Below are 27,468 nucleotides of genomic sequence, written 5' to 3'. Positions count from 1 at the left end.
TCACCAAACACAGAGTTTGGGAAGCTTACTCTCTCTTTTCAGTATAAACCTGTATACTTGCTCAAAGCACCATAAAATTAGAGAGAATAACCCTAAATTACTTCTTTCCCAAGAGTATATAAGGTTTAGGTCTCCCACAATTGTACATGGGCTATCATTATCTTACAGGCTGTTCCTAGGGTTCATCTCTGCAGACTGTAGGGAGCCAGAGGACAGTGCATGCCTGGGAGCCTGAGGAAGTTCTGTAATGGGGTTGCAGAGGAAACTCCAGACCGGAAGGGAAAGCAGGGAAAGGAAGCTTAAAACAAGGATAATGAAAACCACCTTTGCCTATTTCAAGTCTTGGGTTGGCCCAGATTACCACCACTTCAGGGATTTTATAAAATGCTGTTGCATGGCTTTTACAAAAAGATAGCCTGGTCAGCAGAGTGGGATGACCTCTATAAACAGAAATGCCATGATGTTTAGCCGTTCAGCAGAAATTTCAGGGGCAATAGGACACTGCGGTCTCCACTCTTCTGTCCCAAAGTGCAAACCTCCCAGGTCAAGCAAATAAGTAAAGGCAGGGCAGGATTAAAACCTTTCCTGCCCTAAACTCTGCAAAGATGATGTTGTGTCCCTCTCTAAGTCAGGGCCCAACACAACACCAGAGAACTACATTTACATGGCATTCCACAAAAGACGCCTCCGGTGTTTAACTGAATGTTATGTCCTCTGTGACCCCTGAAGCTGTGCAGTAAGAGGGAAGACGTCCACCACGTGGAATTCTTATGTAACACACACACTTTTTTTTTAAATTATAAAACAGGTATAAATGGATTCTCCCCAAAATATATAATTTCCCATTAAATATGTGCTTGGACGACTTTCTGTGGCAAACTTTTTTCAAAAACATTTTTTTGGGAAACATCCAGTTTTTTTTAATACCCAAAGCACATGTTAATTGAAGCATGCCTCTTCAAGTAACAATTCAGAGGGAAAATGAACCAAATTTTGCTAAAAACCATTCTGAAACATTATTCACTTCCCCACCTTCTTAATCAAAGTACAATGAACGTAATTTAACCTTTTTAAAAAAAATATAATGACATGGGTTTCATTATTATGAATAATAATTATTCTCTGTGACACAGAGAATCCCTTAGGAATTGTTGAGGTATGTTGAGCTTCTTCCCTACACTTGAAGTGGCCTAACCACCTTTTTTTTTTTTTTTAATTTTGAATAAGCTATTTATAAATTGTCTTGGACCTTTCTTATTGGTATGATGTACACCGATTGCCTTGTCTTATTGCTCTCATTGTAGTCGGCCTGCCTGCTCCCATCAGCCCCTAACCAATCAAGCATGGTTTTCCCAAAGTGTCAAAGCTTAGGGAAATTATCTTGCAGTGGGGTATCAGACCAATGCTTTTCGAACCTTAATGTGCAACAAGTCACTCTGGGGTCTTGTTAAAGTGCAGATTCTCATTCATAAGTTCTGGGATAGGTACTCAAATTCTGTATTTCAAACCGGCTCCCAGGTGATGCCCATGCTGCTGGTCCTTTGAACACACTTTGAGGTAGCAAAACATTAGATAATCACATTTTTTAAAAGAACTGTGTCTAAACTAAAGGTAAACTAGTTCTGAGGAAGGGATTAAAGACTACTCTCCCATAAATGAATTCTAAAAATGTAAATGTGGACTTTACATTTGCTCTTGCCCAAATGATTTTCCTTATTCTCTCCTGGTACCACCACACAAACCGTATCTCTCTTCTCTACACTAGCACAGAATTTAATTTCTGCCTCTCTTAATGAATTTATATCTCTACAAATTATTATTTAGAAATAAGTCAAATACTAAACTAGAAGAAGACCAAGTTTTACAAATCTGTATATTCCTTAAAATTATGCCTTGCCTCCAAATACTTTTTTTTTAATTTTATTTATTCATCTGAGACACAGAGCTACAGAGAGAGAGAGAGAGCACAAGCAGGGGGAGTGGCGGGCAGAGGGAGAGGGAGAAGCAGGCTCCCTGCGAGCCAGGAGCCCGATGTGGGGCTCAATCCCAGGACCCTAGGATCATGACCTGAGCCAAAGGCAGGCACTTAACCGACTGAGCCACCGAGGTGCCCCCAAATAGTCTTTCAATACATGTAGAGATTGAAGAACTAAGGACTATTAGGTTCTTTCATATAATTTCAAATTCTTTATGGTGTGAATGTGTTAAAATAAGTAATCCAAAAATTGAAGCAATATTATAAACAAATACACCCATGTGAAGTTCTAGTAAACTGTTAGGAAAATAAAGCTTGTTTTCAGACTTCTTGCCTCTTTGTGCTAAACATATCCCTTCCTAGTTTCCCTCTCCCCAAATACATACCTAATAGAACACACACACAAATCTGAATATATATCATCTTCATGTTAACTTTAAAAATCCTCTCTGAAGAAAGAGTCTGGAATTGATTTATACTAAAATGTAAGTGACTGACTATAGCTTCAAGTGCTATTTCCTACCTCCATCCTAAGGGGCGTTTAAACATTTTAACAGAAAATAAACTGCATATATAATGGAATAAAGCCATTAAAGAAGACTTTGGCAAAAAGAGAAAGACATGTATCATATGATCTCACTGATATGAGGAATTCTTAATCACAGGAATCAAACTGAGGGTTGTTGGAGTGGGGGGTGGGGTGGGAGGGATGGGGTGACTGGGTGATAGACACTGGGGAGGGTATGTGCTCTGGTAAGCGCTGTGAATTGTGCAAGACTGTTGAATCTCAGATCTGTACCTCTGAAACAAATAATGCAATATATGTTAAGAAAAAAAAAAAAAGAAGAAGAAGAAGGTAGCGGGAGGGGAAGAATGAAGCGGGGGAAATCGGAGGGGTAGACGAACCATGAGAGACGATGGACTCTGAAAAACAAACAGGGTTCTAGAGGGGAGGGGGGTGGGAGGATGGGTTAGCCTGGTGGTGGGTATTGAGGAGGGCACATCCTGCATGGAGCACTGGGTGTTGTGCACAAACAATGAATCATGGAACACTTCATCTAAAACTAATGATGTAATGTATGGGGATTAACATAAGAATAAAAAAAAATTAAAAAAAAGAAGACTTTGGGGCTCTTAATTATAAAGCAAAAGACAGATTTCAATAAGGGCCTCCGAGTGCCCCACACATCATGTTATGTTATCCCTGAATTTCTCTTTACTGAGTAATTGCTAACCCATAGCTTTCCTGCACCTGCACTATAAGGTCTCTTCATTGTGATGAACTGCTCCTAGCCTGTTGAACCAAAGTACACAGAATATGCCCACTAACAGTGCAAACTACAGAACCAGTCAAGGCTAAAGGAAGACCAATACAAAAATCAATTTGGCAGATCATTTGAATCTACATTGTGCTTTTTTCCAAGGGCAGACAGGATTTATCATTTAAGTAGGAAGAGAATAAAACAAAAATCCCAATTTCCATTAAACATCTGCATAATGAAAAGAAATGGAAATTGTCTAACTAGAGATGATTTAAATATCTAAGTAATAGTGTCAGTGAAAGCAGACATCCTGATAGCTTTTGGGTTAATATGATGCAATATCTATTTTACTAATTTAATCTAGCACACCAGCCTGTTACCCCACACCTTTAATTAAACCAATGTTTACCTCCAAGGAATTCTGAATGCAGTCAATAACAGGCACTCAAAAGGAAAAGATGAGGCATAAAATAAGACAGTAAACATAATTTAGAGAGATTTATATGAAGCCACTCTGTACCAATATATTCCGAAGTAATAGAACGTAAGAAGAAAATAACTCTAGATGATATTACACAGTCTAGAGGTTTTCTCCTAATCAAAGGATATCAGTGTGATGAAACACACACCAACGGGGTAAGGATCTGCCTTTTCTGGACCTGCAAATTGTTCCCTGTGAAAATGACTGGAATGCATCTTAGAAATCCGAGCATAGACTGGCAAGCAAGACACTCGAGAGCTATAGATGAGCTCTGGCAGGATGTGCTGCAGACAGCTACATAATGAAGTTCTTATATTTACTTTCTTGGTCAGCCAGGGGTTGTTCAATTGTGAAAGTCAGACAATAGACCCCCGATTTCAGATAGATAAAAATCATAAAATGGTTATTTTTTTCCCACAACAAAACAAATCCAGTAAGTCAGCACATTTTGCTGAAAAGGAGAGAGGAGATGTACTAGCTTTGTTATGCCCTATAAACTGGAGACCACAGTTGTAATAAGCCTGTGCTTTTGAGTCAAAGGGAACTGGCTTTGAGCCCCAACCCAAGAAAGCATGGCCAAACTATTTAACACCTCTAATTTGAGTGTCCTCATCATAAAATGTGGATGGTCATATCTATTTTATAGAGAGGGTATGAGATAAATGAAATGTTATTTATGGATTGTTTAGCAAAGTGCCCACTCAATAAATAGTATTTATGATCACTTCCATGGGAGGTAATCATATTCAAGCATTAATTTTATGGTCTCTTTAGACTTGTCTGAAAATTAAAGGGGATGAATTGGATGTATACTAAAGTTGTGTAATCACCAGAAGCTTAAATGAATTAAATAAAATATGTAAAGCCCTTAGCTGGTACTATAACAGAGTAAGCCATTATCACAGAGACATGTATAATAAGAAGATAGACTCTTTTGTCAGGTTATCTGCATTCATATTCCTATTCTGCCTTTGACCAGCTGTGTGCATTGGACAAGCGGCTTGAACTTTCTGTCTCAATTTCCTTACCTATAAAATGAGGTTAATAACAATAACATTTACTTACTGGAAAGTCATGAAAATTAAGTAAGTTAATAGATGAAAATAAGATATCGGTACATAAAACTTCTCTTTATTAACATATAATCTTTTTTTTCTTCTTTTCTAGCGCACATACTGTTGCAGAGACCTTACAGCGATCTCCAACAATTTCTGCCTGTGGTGGCCATGACTTTTTATAATCTCCTCCCCTTAAGTGTAGATAGGATCCATGACTGGCTTCCAGCTAATATAAAATGGTACATGTGTCCCACCCTTGATTAGGTTATATTACAAAGACTTAGGAGACCAGAGCGATAGACTTTCCTGTTGGTCTTGAAAAAGCAAGCTATTGTGATATGAACTGCTTCCGAAAGGGTCCCATGGTAGGGAACTGCAGGTAGCCTCTAAGGACTGAGGGCCTCGGTCTACAACCACAAGGAAATGAATTCTGGCAATAACTGTGTAAGCTTGGAGGAGGATCCTAAGACCCAGAAAGAAATGCAGCCAAGCCTACGCTGTGTTGCTGTCTTGTGAGAGCCTGAGGAAAAGACCCAGTTGAGCTGTGCCCGGACTCCTGACCCACAGATAGTAAGATAGATACAAAAGATAGTAAATATTAAGCCTATAAATTTGTTATAATTTGTTACACAGCAATAGAAAACCAATACACATACTTCCATGTAAAATTCTCAGAGGAGAATGGGAACATGGGGTTCAGTGCCCTGGTATCACTTTTCTGACATTTGTTTGTTCTAAGCAACATGGGTCCAGGGTTAGTTGCAGGCTGGACAGACTTGGTCTGGCCAAAGCCATAGTTAAGTTTATCTTTGTAAAATACACTGAGGACAGAAAGCTCTACCTCTGATTTATATTCTTCCTCTAGGTCATATTGTACCTTCTGGCCATCATAAATGGCAAGAGTATTAGAATGTCAGTGATGTTTGTTTTTCTAGCTTCAGAGTCAAGTTCAGAATTTTTAGCAAAAAGGGATGAACTAAGAAGCCTTTTTGAGGGTGGGATTGGGAGACTGAAATATTTGCTTTTTTTAATGTAAAAGTTGAGTACGTTTTGCTGACAGAGCTCACCCTGCATATTACTGGCTTTCTGACTAGTTTCTCCCCTCCTTCCATCATTTGTCTACTCCACTCTGTCTGCCATTTCAGAAAAACAGATTAGGAGTTAAGGGATTCATGTACTAGTTTAGGCCTGGCTTACACTTGGTTGTAACACTAAAAGTAATACAGAAAGTTAGCCCAACTCTGTTCTCTACTGACCTCAAAGGGTTGGGGTGGGGAAGAATTGAATAATAAATGAAAATTAATTTCTGGGGAAGAGTTAGAAAAGCAGGACAAATTAAAAGTGGTGATACTACATAACAGCCTGGAAAGTACAAAGACATATAGTCAAACATTTTAAGGGCCTCGAGTTCTTTACCGTATCAGAAACTATTTCACCTTGTGCATTCCAAAGGTTGAACTTACTTATGATTTAGAATTTGGCCCAAGAGAGTCATGGGATTTGAGAATTGGAAAGTAAGTTTTCCTCTCTTAGTCAACTATTGTATAAAAGCAGTGGCTTTCTAGGGGCGCTTGGATGGCTCAGTTGATTAAGCATCTGACTGTTGGTTTCAGCTCAGGCCATGATCTCATGGGTCTTGAGATCAAGTTCTATGTTGGGCTCCACAGTCAGAAGGGAGTCTGCTTGAAGATTCTCCACCCTGGCCCCTTCCCCAACTCGTGCATGCAATCTTAAAAAAAAAAAAAAAAGGTAGTGGCTTTCTATATTGTTGGATAGGGTTCTGAGGCTCAGTGGAAGAGAATACTCTTAATTATCTATCAATATCTGCTATGGGCATAGGAGGGGCTAAGTGAGAGGGGTGGCCTGCACGCTACATATCTCCTGACCGTAATTTCAGTCCAACTGTTTTAACTTATGCATGAGAGCACAAAAACACGGGGAAGAGATTGTTAAGATTGTATAGCTGGCTGCTTTCAACTTTGGAACATAATCACAAAAGGCAATTTGTACATTTGCTTATTCCTGTTAAACATCTCTATTCATAATGCCAACCATGAATTTATGCTACTTCAAAAGAATGTTTTATTTCTCAAATTTATGATGTCTCTATTACATTTTGCCAGTGTGAGGAAATGAGTGTCTAATCTTGTCAATGTAATATTTATTCTCAATCCCTGTAATATTGTTTCATCCTGATTTGAAAGTTGATAAAATCTGTTGGCAACCTCCTTGAAGCTGCAAAGTAGTTATCCAAAACAATAATTTGCAAAATGTTCAATCTAAATGTGCACAGGCCATTTGTGAAAACTGATGTGCTTTTTTGCTTCATATGTTTAACTCAATTTCCCTGAAGTCTATTGTAAACTTTAACGTTATTTATTACCTTTTTACATCCTTGTTTTAAAATTTACAAACCAAAATACGGTGATCTTTCAAGATCACATCTGAAATAGATAATATTTCCAATATTCCTTGAGCAGCTATGGGTAAGAAATGATGAGCAATTCTATAAGGTACTTTTAGACATAAACTAAGAGTGTGTACTTTTATGTTCTTCCAGATAGAATATCAAACCTGGAACAGTTTGCTTCCCTTGACTTACGGATGCTCCCTCCTGTTTAGAAATACTTATTGACAAAATCTAGTTTGAGAGATTTTTGAAATCTCTCCATATTCTAGAGAGAATGTGAAACAATGTAATACACACTGTTCTGAGGTATGAGAAAAAAGCTACATGTAGGGGCATGAAAGGCATGGTGAACTTAAAGAGGCCAAAGAGGGTATTTCTAGAGGAAACTGTTTAGCTGGTGGTGGCAGAGATAAGAGAATGAGCTGGACACAGGCAGGGGCTGGATCAAAGGGGGCCTTGTGGTCCATTTCAAGCAACCCACACAGCTTAAACATTTTAAGCAGGGCAGTGACAGGGTCAGAGGGACATTTCAGAGAAACCCTTGGCATGAGGGAAGATTTGTTTCATGACTCTTGCTTTTTTTTTTTTTTTTAAAGATCTTATTTATTTATTTGACAGAGAGAGACACAGCGAGAGAGGGAACACAAGCAGGGGGAGTGGGAGAGGGAGAAGCAGGCTTCCTGCTGAGCAGGGATCCCAATGCGGGGCTCGATCCCAGGACCCTGGGATCATGACCTGAGCCAAAGGCAGACGCTTAACGACTGAGCCACCCAGGTGCCCCTTATGACTCTTTCTATGATAATAAAATATTTCTTTTACTTTGAAGCGTTTGTCAGTCTCTCAAAACTCACAAGAACATATATGTAAAAGTTAAGTCATATTTGTAAAAAAGAATATGGAAGACTCTTTGGTATTCTCTGGTGTCATTTTGTATGAGGTATTTTTGTTTTGTTTTGTTTCTGTTTTTGTTTTTTTGTGGTTTTTTTTGGTAGGCAGATCATTTTTCTGGTTAGACGATGGGATGCTGTACTTTTTTTGAGTCTTTTAATTATTCCCAATTTAGGCTATTTGGCATATCAAAACAGTATGGCTCACAAAAGTGGGATTATAATATCAAACCTTGCCTCATTTGTTTAGATTTTTCTCTTTGAAAATTCATTATTATTCAAAGCCATCTCTTTGTTGCCCTCCCTTCCCACCTTCCTTTGCCTCTCAAATCAAGAACCTGATGAATAGGTAGAGTTAACACACAGTAGCTTATAACAGTAATGTAGCTAATTTGGTGGTATGAATTATAATCCAGGCAGAGCATGCTAGGTGTATTCTGTCTCCCAAACACCATGGCAGATTATGTGAATCTAGTTAAAGTGCAAAAAAGACAGAGGGAGGTAAAAGCTATTGGTCGTCTTTTTGCTAAAGCTCTGGAAATCTTTTCTGAATTGTATAGATCCACAGCATGAAGAGCTGGTTATTTAAAGACAGCATCATGAGGGCACAACTGTTTAGAAAACAGTGGGCAGTCTGTTGCCCTACGGCCAGGTAATAATCCATAGGAACCAATGGAACGACAGATGTTTCACAAAAACACTATTTTTTTCATAGCTCACTACTGAATGTTTTTCATGTATTTATTATGCCTGCTGCTGCTACAAAAAAAAATAACATAGGAATTACCAATCAATAGATCATATTCTTATTAAGTGTCAGATAAAATAATCCTCATAACATAAACTGCCCACTGTGAAAAGATAGTAGCAAACTGGCAGGAAGGAACCATAATGTTAATACAGCCATATGCTATCTACTGCAGGGAGCAGAAAAGAAGAGACAGACTTTTCTACACGTGTTAAATCTTGATTCCTAATACTTGAGAGGATGGGAATATGCTTTGCCTCTAAAATGACTCTACATCCTTTCCCCCTTTTACCAGCCCACCTCTTATCTTCAGGCCATTAGGAGCACTGCCTAAACCTGTTCTCTTATGAGAATCTATTCACTGATGTCCAGTGCCTTTGAATTTCATACTCTTGAATCTATCATTCATTCACTCTTCACCAGTATTATCTTTTAAAACCCAGTGCAAATAACTTTACATCACTGCTAAAAATCAAGACAAACAACAACGAGAGGCAAACTGTTTCAGAGCTTCCATTATCCAGAGAATTAAAATCTAACCTCTTTCATGGAATATCCAATATTTTCTAAGCATCTGTTCTAGATTACTCCCATCCTCATCTTCTACTATTCCCTGCATTCTAATTATCCTGTGTCTGCACCAAATCCTACCGTTCTCTAAAACCCTGTGTTCCTAAGCATAGACCTTTGTTCCAGCTGAAGCCTCTGCTTGCATGCTTTTCCCCTAATTTGCCGCCTGAGGAAAATTTACTGCCCATCCAGTGCAGTACTTTTTTTTTTTTTTTTTAAATCACAGTTTGACTTTTTTTTGGGGGATCTATTTTGTACTGAAGAGAGCATCTCAAAAGTGTTACCTACCACTAGTGCTCGTGCTACTGAAATCACCCAACAAATGTATGTTGAGTGAATATGGAATCACACCTTACTTGTCTTTGTGCCTCATCAATGACTAGCATTGCTCTTATACCTAATGGATCCTCAGTAAGTACTTACGTACATGGACCTTCCTGTCTGCCCCTTTCTCTTTGACATTCATCCTCTCCACTTGGAACCCTCACATTCAATCAGTGACCTAGACCCATTGATTCAGCAATGTTCCTCTTGCCTTGCCACATTCCCACTGCCAATACCCTAGTTCTAATTTTCATTACCTCTTTCCTGAATTACTGCAATTGTCTCCTTAGTGATCGCTCAGCTTCCAGTCTCTTCCCTCTTACATCATTTTACAACCAGCCGGTGGAGTCATTTTCCCAAAGCACAGCTGTAATAATTCCATTACCTGGGTTGGAAAATATCAATGGCTCTCCAATACCTGCAGACAAATCCAGACCCTCTTAGCAGGTTGTCTATCATCTGCCCATCATATGTCTTTGCAAACTGCTGTTATAGGTTCCCCCTTTACACATCCCACACACCACTCGAACCCTGTTCTCTGCCATACCCTGAACCTTTGTACAGATTCTCTCCCCTTGGTTTCCTAGGTTGCTCTTTTCCTCATCTCAACCTGTCAATATGCCCATCTCTCAAAAAAAAAAAAAAAGGATAAAATACCCTCTGGCACACTTAGGTTCCTCAAGTACCTAATCTCAGACTTTTTGTTCATATAGCATATTGGCTATATCACTAATAATGTGCAAATATAACGTACCAATCCCATTTCACTGTTACTTGCATACAAAACTCTACTGTTGACTAAAAACACTCTGCAGGGATAAATCATATTTTATCTTTGTTTCTGAGGTTGGGCCTTATGCAGTATAGGTAATAAAGATTCAATAAAAGTGTATTAAATCTGTTGGTTAAGACAAAACTTCCTCATATTGAGAACAGTTAATGGTAGAACAGGCTACTTTGAGGACTAAAAATTTTTGAGGACACGCTAGATGATAATCTGTGAAGAACACTGAAGAAAATTTTATGACTACATGACTTTCAAGGTGCCTTACAACTTTAAGTTTCTGTGCTATCAAGGCATCAAAACTGAGTAATATGCTTTAAATGTGAAATAGAAGTAAAATCCAAGAAGGGGATCATGAGAACCCCTGATTTATAGTTGGTTGGTCAGAAACATAAGTGACAACTTGGACTTGTAATTGGCATCTGAAGATGGGGAGGGAGGCAGTCTCCTCAGCTATTAAACTGTGAGATTTGATTAACTCCAGGTAGATAGTGTCAGAATGGAATTGATTTGTGAGACGTCCAGTGGGTCTGCAGAGAACTGGAGCAATGCTTGGATGGAAAACTCACACGTTCCGTGTCATGAGTGAACTGCTGTGGTGAGAGCCTAGTAGAAAGAAATACAGGAGTTTTCCATCTTAACTTCCCAGCAAGTAATTTTGGACTTTGGTATGAAACTTGGATGCTGAACCCAAGAAGCCTATCAAGGATCTGATGAGAGATTCACTCATCTGCTTTAAATTTGTATAACTATCAACGGGAGAGTAGCAAAGAGCATACATACACAGAGACACTTGATCTATGGATTTTGTTTTCAAAAGTATGCAGACATCCCCTAAATAAAAGGATCGATGTTTTAAAGAGCACTGACCAAACATGAGGTTTTCTAAGTGACTTGGAATAAGATGACATATCTGTTAAACAAGAGTCATTGGTGGGGAAAGGAAACTTTCTGCTTCAGGATTAGAGTTTTCTTTTGGCCTGCTAATAATACAAGGAATACAAGATTACGCAACATTGTTACTATCTGAAGCAATCTGGTTACTCTACATTATAGGAGCCATAATGTCACTAGGGGGTATGTGTATGGTTCAGGGAGGGTGTTGCCAATTTTAATTAGAAAGTTTTTAAGCAGATAGATGAATTTCTTCATAATAAATTGATGCCATATAATATCTCTGCAAGCTAGCAAATCACCATGAGTCAGAAAGCTCAGGGTCGTCTCAATTACAGTTATCAACTATTTTTTTTTCTAAAAAGTTCAATTAATAACTAAGAGTTTACCTGAAACTCTCCTTAGAGAATTTTTGCATTTATGACAACAACCAGATATGTTTGGCCTTGGCTCTACCTCATTTGCAGACTTTTTTTTAAAAAAAGATTTTAAAGGGGCGCCTGGGTGGCTCAGATGGTTAAGTGTCTGCCTTCTGCTCAGGTCATGATTCCAGGGTCCTGGGATCAAGCCCCGCATCGGGCTCCTGGCTCAGCGGGGAGCCTGCTTCTCCTTCTCCCTCTGCCTCTCTCCCTGCTCATGCTCTCTCTCTCTCTGTATCTCTGTGTCTCAAATGAATAAATAAAATCTATAAAAAAATAAAATAAAGATTTTATTTATTTATTTGACACACACAGAAAGAGAGAGAGAGAGAGAGCACAAGCAGGGGGAGCTGCAGGCAGAGGGAGAGGGAGAAGCAGGCTCCCCGTCAAGCAGGGAGCCCGACGTGGGGTTTGATCCTAGGACCCTGAGATCATGACCTGAGCCGAAGGCAGACACTTAACTGACTAAGCCACCCAGTCACCCCTGTGCAGACTTTTTATGAGCTCAAGGAAGTCACCATGGCCAGGAGAACTATCATAGTTCTTGATGATCCCTTGCCATGACTGGAACTTCGGCAGCTTTGACAGAATCTCTACAGTCAGTCACTGAGCACAGGAGGTTCTCACTAAAGACAGGAGATCAAGGAGAATCACTAGGATTAGACTCAATGAACATTAAAGATGGAGGGCATAATAGAAATCATTAAACAATGCCCTCCCCTGGGCAGTCATATCAAGAATATCAAGAATAGAGCTAGTTTGTGACAAAGGTCTTCTGACCCCTGGCCCTCTGCTGTTTACCCTGCAACATCTATTTCCCCACTGAACTACCTTTTCCTCGCACAGATCTTAACATCACCAAACCAGGTCCAAAAAGATGTAAATTTTTGTTAGTACCATAATAGAGAAGTCTTCACATTTTTAACTTAAAGTCATTATCAGGCTAGGATCAAGTTCAAATTCTCCAATTCTCTAATTCGGTCAAGAGCCATGGTACCGGGGAGGCTCAAGGCATAAAAAAAATAGCTTGTATGAAATTTATTTGCTAGAGGTGGATACCCCACCTTGATTTTAATGAATCTCAGAGCAGATACAAGCTGTCCTTCATGGCTTTCATGTGAGTTCCCTTCCTTTCTTTAAAAGTACAAAAATGCTTCCAAGAATTTTATGCCTGCATGGAGAAAACTGCTATCATGTACAATTAGCATATTTACTAAGGTTTGTCATTACTTCTAGTAATTAAAATCGTACAAAGGGAGAGACCTATCCAATTCGAGAAAATTACACAGTATAGTAATACAATCATAATGGTCGCTTGACAATTATTAAAATACACCAAATTCTTTACAGTAGAAGTATTCACCAGAGTAGCTTCTGAATAAGATCACTGTAGTGCTTTCTATTTAAATGTGTTTCTCTGCACAGAAAATCATAATTACATTTGCATAACTACTATAATCAATCTAGAATTATGGCTCAAATTTTTATTCTCCAAATCACTGCTCTTTCTAAGACATCAGGAGCTTTGAGGCATAATCTGGGTTTGTGGACCATTATTTTAATTTGTAATGGGATTAAATATATTTTTTGCACTCTCTTTACATGAATCAGTTATTCCAGGGACATAGTAGGCTATACAACTTACACTGTGCAATTTGTTTATTTCTGTCTTGAAAAAGAGGCCGTAATTTACCAAATCCATTTTGTCCAAAAAAACAAACACCTAAGTAAAAGGAATCATTTAAATTCATAAAAGGAGACTACCAAATGGTATTTGGATGAGATGGACTTCCACTGGGAAGTCACATGTCATCTCATCATTCAGACACCCTGTACTTACTGAGATTTGTTGGGATGATCGAGCTAATTCCTGTCCCATCTTGGAAATTCCGGTTGCTACAAACCAATGATTTCTTTTGAATGTCTCTCTCTACACCTGATGAATTCAACAGGCTTCTTTGGGATCTGATATTGCAGCCATATCTATTTTTAAAAGCCAAGTCAGATCTGATAAAAATGATAAGCAGACCTAAAAACACTCATCTACAGCTAGCCTTGCAGAGCCACGGACCAGGAGGATCTCTTTAAAAGAACTTCCCTTCTAGCTCCTTCTTCTGACCAGCCAGCTGATAATGTAAGACCCCACAGACACCACCTGCATGGTGCTCGTCACAGGAAGTCAGAGACGAAGGCACTGTAGCAGGCGAGGGTATGAAGTGTTCTAAAATCCAGTTTGCCTCTGGTTCTGCTGCATAGTGGTTTTGGTTACTAGGCCCAGCTTCTCAAGAGAGTGATGTCTCCAGGGGCCACACCAGCACAAAATAAATTCTCAATAACACAGACAACACATATTTCCCAGGAGGCACAATATGAAGTCACTACAGAAAGAAACCCTAAAGCATTTCTCTAGCACAAGATTTCAAAATCATTTCCAAGTGAAAAGATGTGAAACCTAACTTTCTATTTGGGAAGGCTAGGAGCTATGCTGAAAATGCAAAAGGAACTGTTTTAATGACCAATTAATTGAGACTGGCAGACACACAGAAATAAACATGTTCAATGAGTAACAGCAAGGGTCACATGGATACCCAAAGGATTATGTATTGACTTTAGGACAGAAATTAAAAGAAACTGAGGACAAACATTAAATCAGCGCTGGAATTACTTAACTATGTACTCCAGTGTTTGTTTATAATGCCTACCTAGGAAAAATAGAGTCTAGCATGTAACTAGACTTGTATTTACGTAATTTAATAAAAATAAGCTCTTGCCTCATTACTTAGAGGCTGGCCAAATTGTCAGCCTCCAGAAAGCATGGAGGACCTAGGTGTAGGCTCATCCTTATTTGGAAGGTGTGTGAATCCAAAATAATGACAGTTTCAAGAGTTCTTTCTTTTAAATAGGGTGAGGACATTCATCTAAAGATAGAGAAACAGGGCGCCTAGGTGGCTCAGATGGTTAAGCGTCTGCCTTCGGCTCAGGTCATGGTCCCAGGGTCCTGGGAACGAGTCCTGCATCGGGCTCCCTGCTCCTTGGGAGCCTGCTTCTCCCTCTGCCTCTCTCTCTCTCTCTGTCTCTCATGAATAAATAAATAAAATCTTTAAAAAAAAAAAAAAAGAGAAACAAGTCAAAGGTGCAGGCAAAGAATCGTAGCAGGTTGGAGGTGGGTAGATATTATGTATGTCCTAATTTTATTTTCTTCTATTCTAATTTTATATACATGAGAATGGAGGCTCAAAGAAATTAATTTTTTTGTTGTGATTACATAGCTAACTAAGGCACTGATTGGCCTAGAACTAAATCATTTCTCATAACATGATGATAAATCTTAAGAAATAAGCATGGATATTATAGTATTTTTCTATTCTTAAAAGCATTCTGGCATTCTATTCTTTATTCTTTATGGGGTTGGTAAAGACTATAACAGTCAATGAATGACCCAGGCTATTTCATATTTAAACTACAGTCTTTTTTCATGAAAAGCAGTCCATCTATTTCCTGACCAGAACAGGGGCATGAATTATTTGAAGAGTAAAAGCATAAAAAGAAACAGGCAGGAAATCTTTTTCAAGGCAATGTGTGAGATATCGTTATTACATTTTATAACTTTTTATATTTTTGTGTCCTTTTTAATCTGATATTTTGAGTGGAAAGTATGGATTAGCATATTTATGAAACAAATGCGTCTCTATCCTTGTTTAAGACAAAGAAGTTACAAGTCACATAAAGTATCAGTCATGTTGCCAATTCTTCACCAATTCTGCCATCATGTACAGGTCACAAACAATCTCTGCCTTTCATTTTTCTTTACAAAAGAAGAGGGAGGACTGAATTCTTTACCAAGGAAACAGTATATTCTGAATGTTTTACTTTGAATTCCATATTGCTCTTGCCATAATAGTGTATCCAAAAACTCATTTATTTATTTACTTATTAATGAAATGAAATTCCTACTAAGTACCAGGTACTGTGTCAGGGCTGGGTATACAGGTATAAACAAGAAAGTAAGGTAGTTGACGACCTCTTAGAATTTACAATATAGTGAATGGAAAAGCCCATTTCTTTTAGCAATGTCCCTATAATGAAGTCTTTTCCAAAGTAGTTTTATTTGAATATTGTTTTGTATCAATCCATGGAGTGGAATGGGTTGTGTATTTGAAAATATTACTCTTGTGGGGATCTTCAGTGCTTGTGGCTAGTCCTTTCTCAGTGAGTGGGAGAGGACGAAGGTTTGGAAAGCCTCTTGATAGGGGAGAACCCCTGCCTACTTGGGATCCAGTCTGAAAAGAAGCCCTGACTTTTGCTTATCACTATGATCTCCTCTGAAAAGCCATTAAATATCCCTCTCCTAATGGTCACTCAAGATCAGGATGTAATCACTTCATGTCCACGAGTTGCTTTCATTAGTTTTCTTTTTTAGCCACTGTAAACAAGGGTTATCACCAGATGCTCAGGAAAGAAAAGCCCTGTAAATATTCTAGAGGGTTTGTTTTTGGCTTGGATTTTGTTCATTCTTTGAATACAACTTATGTGCAGAATAACCTGGAATCTATTTCTCATCCCAGTGTGTGGGTGTGGCTTAGGATTCTGTACAAAATATTTTATTGGCTTTGTGAGCTGCCAAGTTAAATATTCCCTTTAAGATGAAACATATCACCTCCTGAATTGGTGGTCTGGTACTCAGAGTCACAGTGTTCTGCTTTAATAAGGCTTATTTTTATCTTGATGTATTATACCTTAGCAACACACACTGAATTTATTGAGGGCCTCATGTATGGGGGCAGGGAATCTATAATATCTATTTTGTAGTAAAATGTTTGCTATTCCTTTTGTTTCTTAGAATCCCTAGAACCAGGAAACATTGGATTGAACATTTTTCAAAGTTTCTTCTGATACCAAAAAACAACAACAAAAGAAAAGTCCAGTGAAAACTGACCATCAATTTTGGCCAATTTTTAAATGCAGGAACAGAATAAACAAAAGATTGTCCTTAACTCTGGGATAAAGCAAACCCCAGGAAGGAGAAATGACATTATTTATGTCCTAGTTTCAATGAGACCCTGCCAGTGCAGGAGATGAAGAGAGCTATAATGATGGAATGCTAGAGCCAAGTAGGTGAATCAGGGAGGGCTATGTGGAGATAAGTCATGACTAGGAATTTAAAGAAGAGAAGCAGTGTGGATAAAATCGTAGGAGAGTGATCCAGGTATGGCAGAAGTAAAATACTAAAATTCTAATACTAGGGACAACGAAGATATGTGTCTAATCCAAACAGCTTATGTTTGGGAAAAATAAAACAAAACAAAACACTGCAAGTAAGAAATGAAAATATGAGATGGGAGTTACAGCAGAATGTAGATGGAGTTAAGTGTTTCTGGGGTCACTTTGATTTAATAAGAAGGTATAGTTTCTCTATCAAGAGTAACAACCCAAGAATGCTATTTAAGGAAGAACAGTTGGCAAGACAACTAAACTTTATAGCGAATGATAATAATGGCTAACCCTTCCTAAGTGCTTATTATGTATTAGTGTATACTCTTCTAAGGATTTCATGGATGTCCTTTCATTTAATCTAGAATTGCTCAACCTTGACGCAAGTGACATTTTACATTGGCCAATTATTTGTTGCAGAGGACTGTCCTGTGCACTGTATGATGTTTAGCAGCATCCTTGACCTCTGTCCACTAGATGCCAGTAAACACCCACACTCTGCACCCCATACCTTCCCACACAACCACAAGTTATGAAAACCAAAAAAAAAATGTCTCCTGAGGGACACATCTCCCTGAGAACTACCGATTTATTCTTAACAAGTTATGACTTAAATTCATTAACTTTTTTTTCATTAACTATCTTTTATAGATGAGGTACATGGATGTTAAATAACTTGCCCAATATCCCATCATTAATAAGCAAGAAATAAAGCCTGTTGGTCTCTGCCCTGGGTTCCCAGTACAGGGCTCCTAAAACCCTTGTAATTTCCTAAGTGATAAGAGCATGAGGATCATCTTTTGTTCTAATATTTGTCTTTGACCCTGGTTCCTGATATAGGGCCCCTAAAACTTTTGTAATTTTCTGGGTAATAGTAGTGTCTTCTGTTCTGGGGGTGGTGGGCTCCTGCAGCAGGGCTGGTCACCAGAAAGACAGTGTCATGATTAGAAGCTTGGGATTTTCAGCCTTGTTTCCCATTCTCCAGAGAGGAGAGAGGGGCTGGAAATGGAGTTAATGATAAATCATGCCTGCATGATGAAGCCTCCATAAAACCCCCCAAAGTATAGGATTCTGAGAGCTTCCGGGTTGGTGAACACATCCAAGTACCAGGACAGTAACACACCCTAACTCTATGGGGACAGAAGCACAGACATTAAATAATTTGTCTAATGTCACAAGGTTAATAAACAAGCAGTAATGCCTGTCTGTGAACTCCAACCACTTGATTCTAGGGACTGGATTCTTAATCACTATTGTTTATTGCTTCCCCATTATCTTTCTCAGGAACAATCTAGCATAAAGTCCTATTAAAAAAAAAATAAGAAATAACCCAATATAGTAGTCTTCATTTTAACTGAAATATTAGAAAAAGACCAGACTTCTTTATTTTAGGTAATGATATCACAGCCAGTGTAGTCAAGACTCCTGTCTCTCTTGTTTTGCAATTTATCCAGTGGCTGACTTTCTCATCTAATGGTATTTCAGTGATGTGTTCTAGATAATTAAGGTTTCGTTGTATCTGACCTTAAACTGACATTGAGCACTATTATCAGTGCCTTTCTCTTCATTTCTTCCAGGCTTTCACTATGTAGGGGCAACAAAAAGCCCAGCTCTTCCACAACTATTTTTTTAAAATGCAATTATTAAAGCATATCTTGTACCTTCCAAGTGTCCCTAGATTGTACACTATGCCTATGCATCCTAGCAAGAGGGGACAATCCACCTGCACATCTTCTGATCAGAGCTGTTGCATTTTCCTTTAATGATGTGTGGAAAGTGGGGAAAAGAATGCTAGGAGGGAAAGAGGTCTGCCCTTTCTCTAATGCGGAAGTTTTAAGATCATGTAGTGAGAATTCCTCTGAGCTCACCTCACTCTAGGAGACCATGGCGGAAATAAGGAGGAAGTGGGAATAATAATAAATGGTCAAAGGCTCCCCTCCTGCTGGAAAGGTAAACAAAGATTGCTGCTAAAGAAGAAAGCCCTGGGTTACGTAGGAGGGTACCTGACTCTGTGTGTGTGGCCAATGTTTTCCCATCTTAATAATATTCATGGAAGGTCCTTTTTAATGATAAGATTCCATGCATCAGTAATAATAAATGAAAGATAAGGAAGGATTTGCAGGGTTCATTTATTATTTGAGAGCATTAAAAATCACACAGAAGGTACATGTGAGAGAGACAAGATAGAGAATCAAAAATTAATATGGCCAAAAGCACACTCACTGCCCAAAGCATGGTTTTTTTTTTTTTAAAGATTTTATTTATTTATTTGACAGAGAGAGAGACAGCGAGAGCAGGAACACAAACAGGGGGAGTGGGAGAAGGAGAAGCAGGCTTCCCGCTGAGCAGGGAGCCCGATGTGGGACTCGATCCCAGGACCCTGGGATCATGACCTGAGCTGAAGGCAGACGCTTAACGACTGAGCCACCCAGGCGCCCCAAAGCATGGTTTTTTGATCCCAGAAAAGTTCTGCTTGTAAAAACTCAGACTTCAACTAAGACTCTGCTTTCTCATCTGTACAATGGAATAACATGATCTCTCCTGCAGGATTTTTTGAGACTTAGACTGAAATATTTCCAACTGTATTTGACATTATACAGGCATTCAAGACACACATATTGGTGGAATGGATGTGTAAAGTTTTGAAGTAAATACGTAATTGTGCAATGAATTTAGTTCCCCTTCCCCTTTCTGGAGTTTTGTTGAGCATGAAAAAAGTGAGGATTATTTTCATTTTAGACCCGTGGTCCAAAGGGAATGTGAAGAGTAAGCAATTCCAAGGACCAAGGCAACCAGGTAGACAAAGCTCAGAAAGTTGAGGCACCAGGAAAGGGGAACAAGAGGAAAAGTATGAGCCACAGGGAAAGCCCATGGGTTTCGGTATTATTCCAAGAAAACTAGATGTCTTTTCCTATTACCTTAGGGGTCTTTCTTTGAGTTCTAGTCAAGTAACCTTGACGTGATGGAAGGAAGTCAGATAGGGTGAGGGCATACATTGCATTGCCAGTGGTAGAGATGGAATGGGGTGGAGAGGTGGGGCTATATAGAGAGACTAAATCAAATAAATATATCCTCAGACGCAGAAGCAAAATTTGATTATTCCAAGCCACTCTACAGTGAAGTGAGGGGGCTGGCACTTTCCTCCCTGCTCCCTCTGACTATGCAAATGGCAGAGTAATGATGTTCCTCACAAAGACAGCCTGGAACTGATAAATGAGATTGATCACAACCATCTACGCCCCAGACTATCTATACTTGTTTTTTGTTTTTTGTTTCTTCCCTCCAGCTTTGGAGATGGAGGATGTGTCTCAGCTCATAGTTTTAGGACTAATACTAGAAATTGACATTTGATCAGCATTTTATACAGTATAATCATGTAAACTTTTAGGCCTGCTGCATAATAATCCTTCCCTGCTATGTGTGGAGCACTTTGGGCCCCTCTGGATGATAAATGTGATATGAACAGGAAGCATTATTATTATTTATGTTTTATCATGTGTCAGTTCTGTGTCCTCTGTTACAACAGACACATTTTTCCAATGTGCAGTAACAACCCCCAAAAGATGCACTGTCAAAATATTTAAGCAAAATTAACCACAAACTGCCCCCTTGTCTCCATGAAAATGGCACTGTAACACTATCAGGGAAAATCAATGTTAAGTAATAAAAACTTCAACAAAATAAAAACCTAAAAAAATTAGAATGAGCCCTGTGTTTGGAAGAAGCATGAACACGTTTTTATAAGTCCCAACTTATAAAATGGTAATTTTGCCTTCCAATTAAAGTATAATAGTGAAATGCCCAATCACTGTCACCCAGAGTATCCTGAAGAATACCTCAATGAGTTCTGTTTTACTTAAGAAACAGTAAGGTTTTTTGGTAGAACAGTTTCGTCGGGGTATATATTTGAGAAGCAAAGACAAAGAAACATTTTTTTCTCTTTACATTACCCAAACCCAAATACCTTCTGATGACTCATCAATTCATAAAGACCATGAAGGCTGGAAAGCACATATTTAAATATGTAGTGGACAACCAACAAGTAACAAATGATGGACTCTAGTTCTTTTGTGGTTAAAATTCTTCCACAACGTCAAAGATTTCCTAAAAACCCTGGGTTTACTCCTTAAATCATTGAGTTTCCATCTAGGGGCAGGTCACGTTAATTCTCAGGAACTCTTTTCAGAACACTAAGTAGTGTGACTCTTAGATTTTGAGTCAGGATGCTATGGCATTTTAAGACAGGAAGATGTCGATTTAAATGTGATACATAATTTACACTCTCTAGTTTGGCACACTTTCAGTTTGTAACTTTGATGCTTTCTCTGCAGCAGGAATGCATCAAAGGGCCTCCTGTGGGCTGAAAAAGTTAATGCACTTCTTTAGATGGTTCCAGTCTGGGAGAATTTAGAACAATAAAATTACATTTCTTCATTAACATACCGGTCACAATGTCATTCCCATAAGCGCCTCCGGCATATAAGGCTGGACTTTTTCCAGATGATCTTTTATGGGGCTGGTTTATTTTTCTTTGTCTTGATATTAATGAGCTATGTATTCAGGAAATAGAAGATTTCAATGCCTGTCAAATTATTTCTCAAATTACCAAAGCTTGCTTTTTTTGCTGCCCAAAGAGCAAGCAGGGACCTCTGGTAATATGGGGGAAAACTGGAATATTCAGTAGAAAGGGTCATGAAAATAAATGTGAAGGCAGTAATGGACCCATTCCAACTATGACTTCATGACAAAATGCTATGACTTCAGCATTTTATTACTTGTTGCATCTTAATCTTTTTATTACTGTCTTACCTTTTCTTTTCTTCTGAGTTCTTACATCTTTTGGGGAAAAGAATATAAGAGTATATGTAAAATTTTCTATACTTGTAAGGTATCTCATCTTAAAATTTAGGAACTGCTGATTTGATATGAAAAGTATGTTTGTATAGATCGAGGCTGCTAGTTATTTAGAGGGACAATTTCTTGCCTGAACAATCCTGGTTTATCATTTTCTAACACATCAGGTGCTACCACAACAGACTCAAGTTAACTGTTTCATTACATTTAATTTCTCATTTATGTGGAATGGGCTGAACGGGTTAAGGCAATATAACAAGAGGGATGGGCACAGAAGATACTCTTTTATGTTGAGCTCAGCATCCTGAGTCTCAGTGGAGTAGAAAAGAAAAAGAAAAAAAGTCAGGAAAAGAATGAGTTGGCAGGGTTGAGAATATTGGAAAAATATTACTGGAAAAGACCTACTAGGTTAAAATAGATGAAGGAATAGGCACAAGGTCAGGCAGCAAGCAAACTAAACTTCACATTTCCTAATCACTCCCTCTGCTTTGCAAATTCTTCCAGAACATTACCTCATCTGTGCTTTCATCATCCCCAGTGTATAGGGTTTGATTACTCATCTCCCTGGGCACAACTGGGAAATTAACCTTTATTCAGCCCTATTTGCCCTTCTAGTAGTCTGTATAGCCCCTCAGTTTAGCACTTATTATTCTGGTTTTCTTATTTTGGATTTAGTTTGGTTTCACTAACAAGTTTGAAAGCTATTTGAGGACAGGTATAAGTCTTTTCTGTGCTTCTCTTGTATCCTCTCTTGAATCCTTAGTTCTTAAGAAACTGGTCTTGATTGATTATAACAAGGTAGTTTCACAGCATATGGGACATTATTGAAGGCCAGCTTTATCATTTTAAGCATATGTGTGTATGTGTGTTACACTACATAATGGGAACCCCCCATTTTACACTCAAAACTCAAGTAGCTGGGGCATCGAATTACTTATACCTTTGATTTATAAACAAAAGGAAAACACTGTGTCATGCTTAGTGAACAACAAATGATTGTGTATCCTTCCTTATAAGAAGCATTTAAAGGTACATGTTTGTCTTTTTCTTACATAGTTTTATTGTTACAGTCATTCTAATTAAACTATTTTAACGTCACCATGCTAAAGTAATTTCTGCAGTTTCTTTTTTTATCCTAAAATTCATAACTGTATATTGTAAGTGTACTTATGACACATTCTTGATATGAAAATGCAAATGTTTCCAAAGATAATTATTTGTAAACACCACACCCACCTGGACATTTTTTCACAGCAAGACTTATTTTCTTCTGTAGGTTAATACTCTAAAGAACTAAATATAATTCATATATGAGCTGGTGGTGGAAACCTATATGCAATCATATTATTTATTTGACAATTCCATATAAATTTAGAACAATCAGAATGCCCTATTTCACTTCTTGGCAGTAGTTTTAACAGATTTTAACAGATTCATGATAAGCAGTCATGAGTGGGAGGAGAGTAAATAATTCCTGCTTAAGCATTCCAATTTTATTTTTTAAAGATTTTATTTATTTATTTGAGAGGGAGAAAAAGGGAGAGAGAGAGTGAAAGAGAGAGAGAGAGAGGCTGAATACAAGCCTGGGAAAGGCAGAAGAGGGAGAATCTGAAGTAGAAGCAGAATCAGCATGAACCCTGACATGGGGCTTGATTCCATGACTGCGAGATCACAACCAAAACCAAGAGTCAGATGCTTAACCAACTGAGCCATCCAGGTGTCCCAAGCATTCTAGTTTTTAAAAGAAAAATAAATAGCTCTCTTTTTTATCTATTTATATTGTATATATATAATTTACAAATTTATAATATATACATATATATACACACACATATAATTTATTTTACACATACAAACACATATACTTAATTACAACAGAAAGGTCATTTAATATCCACCAAAATTCCTTCCTCCTTCCACTGGAATAACTACAAATAGCATTTCCCAATTTTTCAAGAAAGGAAAAAAACAAAAAACAAAAAACCATGCATTCAACCTGAATGTTTGAAAGCATTTTTCTTATGCTAAGCCAGTTAAGTTAGCAATTGTAAAATACATTAAATTAAAAATTTCATTTAATTATTAGCGAGGAGGTTAAAGTGCACAGCATACAACTTAAGCTTTTTCTTAACTATTAATAGATCCTGATGTCAATGTTTGCCTGGCAGCTGAACACCAATAGGCACTTTAAGAAAGGGGAGGAAATACATTGTCATCTACTGAGGTCTTACCACCACACAAACAGTGCTAACTCGGAGATAGCTCCTGGAGTTTGTAGCATAGGTTTGTTTTTTCTAGTTTAAAGATCAAGTTGCGTAGGAGTGTCTATTCTCTAAGATGTTGATGGAGGATACCTATGAAACTTTACTATGTTGTATGTATAGAAGCTGAGCAAGCTGAATATGGCTGGAATAGCATGATGGAAAGGTACTTTGGTTGGGACTACGCATAGACGTAAGTCACAAAATTGAGTGTAAGCCAAGACAGGCAGGCAATAAGGATATTGGCGATTCTCTTAGACAGGAAAATAATCTTTTTTTTAAATCCTCTATAGAATATATCAAATAGTTACCAAATATGTCCAGTTTAGAAACAGTAAAATAAATAATTTTTTTTAAGATTTTATTTATTTATTTGACAGAGAGAGACACAGCGAGAGAGGGAATACAAGCAGGGGGAGTGGGAGAGGGAGAAGCAGGCTTCTTCCCCCATAAGAAGGACCCCGGGACCATGACCTGAGCCGAAGGCAGATGCTTAACGACTGAGCCACCCAGGCGCCCCAATAAATAATTTTTTTTAAAGAAATAAATTGTGAGAGTCTCCAATGTTGGCCTACATTGCACTAAAGAATAATAATTAAAGGAGCCAATGATGCTAGTTAAAACTAGGAGAATTCTGGGCGCCTGGGTAATCAGATGGTTAAGCGTCTGACTTCGGCTCAGGTCATGATCTCAGGGTCCTGGGATTGAGTCCCGCATCGGGTTCCCTGCTCAGTGCAGAGCCTGCTTCTCCCTCTCCCTCTGCCACTCCCTCTGCTTGTGCTCTTCTATCTCTCTGTCAAATAAATAAATAAGTAAATCTTTAAAAAAAAAAAAAAACTAGGAGAATTCTTCAGTGCTGTCTTCTTAAACTTGAGAATTCCTAAACTGTGTTAAATAATCAAAACATTTTGAAAGACTTCTTAAAATACAGTATGCAGTTCATCTTTAACATATATTTTGATAAATCATCTATTCAAGAGTCTTCTACTTTCTTTATCACCCTACATAAAAGATAATTCAAATACCATGGCTATAAAACAAATGTTAATAAAAATGATAAATAATTTTTTTCTTTATTATTCTAATACTGAATACTGACTCTTAGAAAATGAAATAAAGTGGCATCTTAGTGCTAATTTAAAAAGCATATTAGCTGTTGCAGTTAATGATTAGCTACGTAGAAAGATACTAGATTTTCTCTCTCTTTTTTTTAAGATTTATCTATTTTAGAGAGAGAGCGTGCATGAGTAGGGGGGAGAGGCAGAACGAAAGGGAAAGGGAAAGAATCTCATGCAGACTCCTCCCTGAGCATGGAGTCCCATGTGAGACTCAATCTCACGAGCTTGAGACCTGATCTCTGACCTGAGCAGAAATCAAGAATCAGACACTTAATTGACTGAGCCACACAGGTGCCCCAAGATACTAGATTTTCTAACATAATTAACTCCCTACCACAAGAATCTTGTCTTCCCCAACATAATATAAATACGATATATAAATCATTTAGAAAAACAGAGAATTTCACTTAGTACCAATTCAACATTCTTGTGAAAAAAATTTAAGGAATATGTACAAAATTTCAGAACTGGGATACAAATCTGAAATTTAATTAGGATCATTGTCAAACAACTGCAGATGAGACAAAAGAATGCACAGTTCCTTTCGTAAAATTTTGGAACATAATCAAGATAGTACGAAATAATTTTAAATTCTTTATTTAAAAAAAAGATGTGTTATATTTAGTTGTGCCCTACGTATTCATTCTACTATTTTTCTAAAATCTGTGATGAATAATTGCTGAAATGTCAAGGAATTAAAACATTAGATTTTTATTCAGTGACCTGTAAATTTACTGGTTGTCAGAATCTCTTACACAGTAGGTAGAAATAAAGCTTTTACGGCAACCATATTCTCCTTAGTTAATACTGGCTTTCGGTCTCTATCTATATTCCCAATTCTTGTTGAAATCAAGTAGTACTACATCATTCTATTGTCTTCCAAGGGACTGTGTGTCCTTCCTCACCGATAACTAGGTAAGAAACAAGGATACACTGAGGATAGTAATTTGTAGCAGGTGCTAAGACTTGCTTGATATATGTGCACATGCATGTCATATTCCATAATATACTAGAACCCATAAGAAGAGCATAAATCACTGCTGAGACTTTCTCTTGTCCTTTCTTAAAAAGAAATAACACGACATTATGTGGCTTAGTAAGTCTGGGTGCTACTTCTTTCTTAAGTTGAGATTTTGATTGAGAATTATTATATATAAAATTCTTTTTACTTCATCACTTATATTTTTCAATACCATTGTAAAACATGTGCTATAAGTTAGGAAGGAAACATTGACAAGACTATTAAATCCAACTCAAAATGAACCCAACAACATTAAAGAGGCTAGTGTCAATTTGTGTGCCTGTGTGTGTGTATGTGAAAATTTGCCATGTTTTCTCCTGTAAATGTGTTCAACTGGTGACAAATGACAGGTTTGCCATGAAAATCTGGGACTGGCTTTTATTTACTTTGAATAAAAGGTTAGTATAAGGCTTCATGGATGTTTAAGCAGCATCACTTTCATAAATGAGGGAGGCAAAGGCAGAGCTAACGGATTAACCTTTAAAAAAGCAACTCAGTAGCATAATTGTTCTAGCACCATTCAAGGCTGAATTTGTTTGTATGGATAGTTTTCTTTGGATCTTATCCAAGGAATTGAAATATTTAAGTATCAAAATCATGGTGGGATGGTTGGGGTAGACAACATATATTGCATACCATATAATGAGTTTCAAATATACATTTTAGAAAAGTAGTTGCCCTCTTATATGTAATTTTATACAAAAAACTACTTTGTAGATGTCATCTAGAAACATTCAAGACAATATTAACAGTATCTGACATTTATGCTCAATACTTTATATTATTTCATATAATCTTCACAGCATTCCAGGAATTAGGTGCTATTATTCTTATTTTACAGATGAAGCTAGGTCTCCACATATATAGTTCTTGCTGAAATCAAGTGGTAATTCATCATTCTGTTGTCTGCCAAGGAACTGTGTGTCCTCCCCTCCTCACTGATAGGGAAGAAATAAGGATTCACTGAGGGTAGTGATTTGTAGTAGGAGCTGAGGTTTGCTTGATATATGTACATATGCATGTCAGAGGGGTTTAAATAATGTACCTTATATTCCTCAGCAGATCAGATAAGGAATTGAGGCTGTGAAATCAAGTCTAATCAAGACCTTAGACCTTGAGTACTAAGCTGTAGTATCTATCAACACAAGACACAGGGCTTTCTTTGTATCGAGTGGTTTTCTAAAATGTCTT

At 37.8% G+C, this 27,468-nt stretch overlaps 1 protein-coding gene across 19 annotated transcripts in view; it reads right to left on the bottom strand.

Annotated features, from left to right (window-relative positions):
- NRXN1 (neurexin 1) overlaps positions 1 to 27,468 on the bottom strand; it is a 1,136,941-nt gene that overhangs the window by 74,805 nt on the left and 1,034,668 nt on the right. The window contains exon 21 of one of the 19 annotated variants that reach the window (XM_045885018.2): positions 11,279 to 11,297. The exons of the other annotated variants lie outside the window; for them this stretch is intronic. Coding sequence (XP_045740974.1) covers positions 11,279 to 11,297 — 19 coding nt within the window. The remainder of the gene's footprint in view (positions 1 to 11,278; positions 11,298 to 27,468) is intronic. 19 annotated transcript variants of the gene reach the window in all.

This window comes from Mirounga angustirostris, unplaced genomic scaffold (genome assembly GCF_029215605.1).
Source record: "Mirounga angustirostris isolate CCGP_5_RB_7025 unplaced genomic scaffold, mMirAng1.0.hap1 SCAF_10, whole genome shotgun sequence".
NCBI classification, from domain to species: Eukaryota; Metazoa; Chordata; class Mammalia; order Carnivora; family Phocidae; genus Mirounga; species Mirounga angustirostris.
The sequence above is the reverse complement of the archived record's forward strand: the minus strand, read 5'-3'. Positions and strand labels throughout refer to the sequence as shown.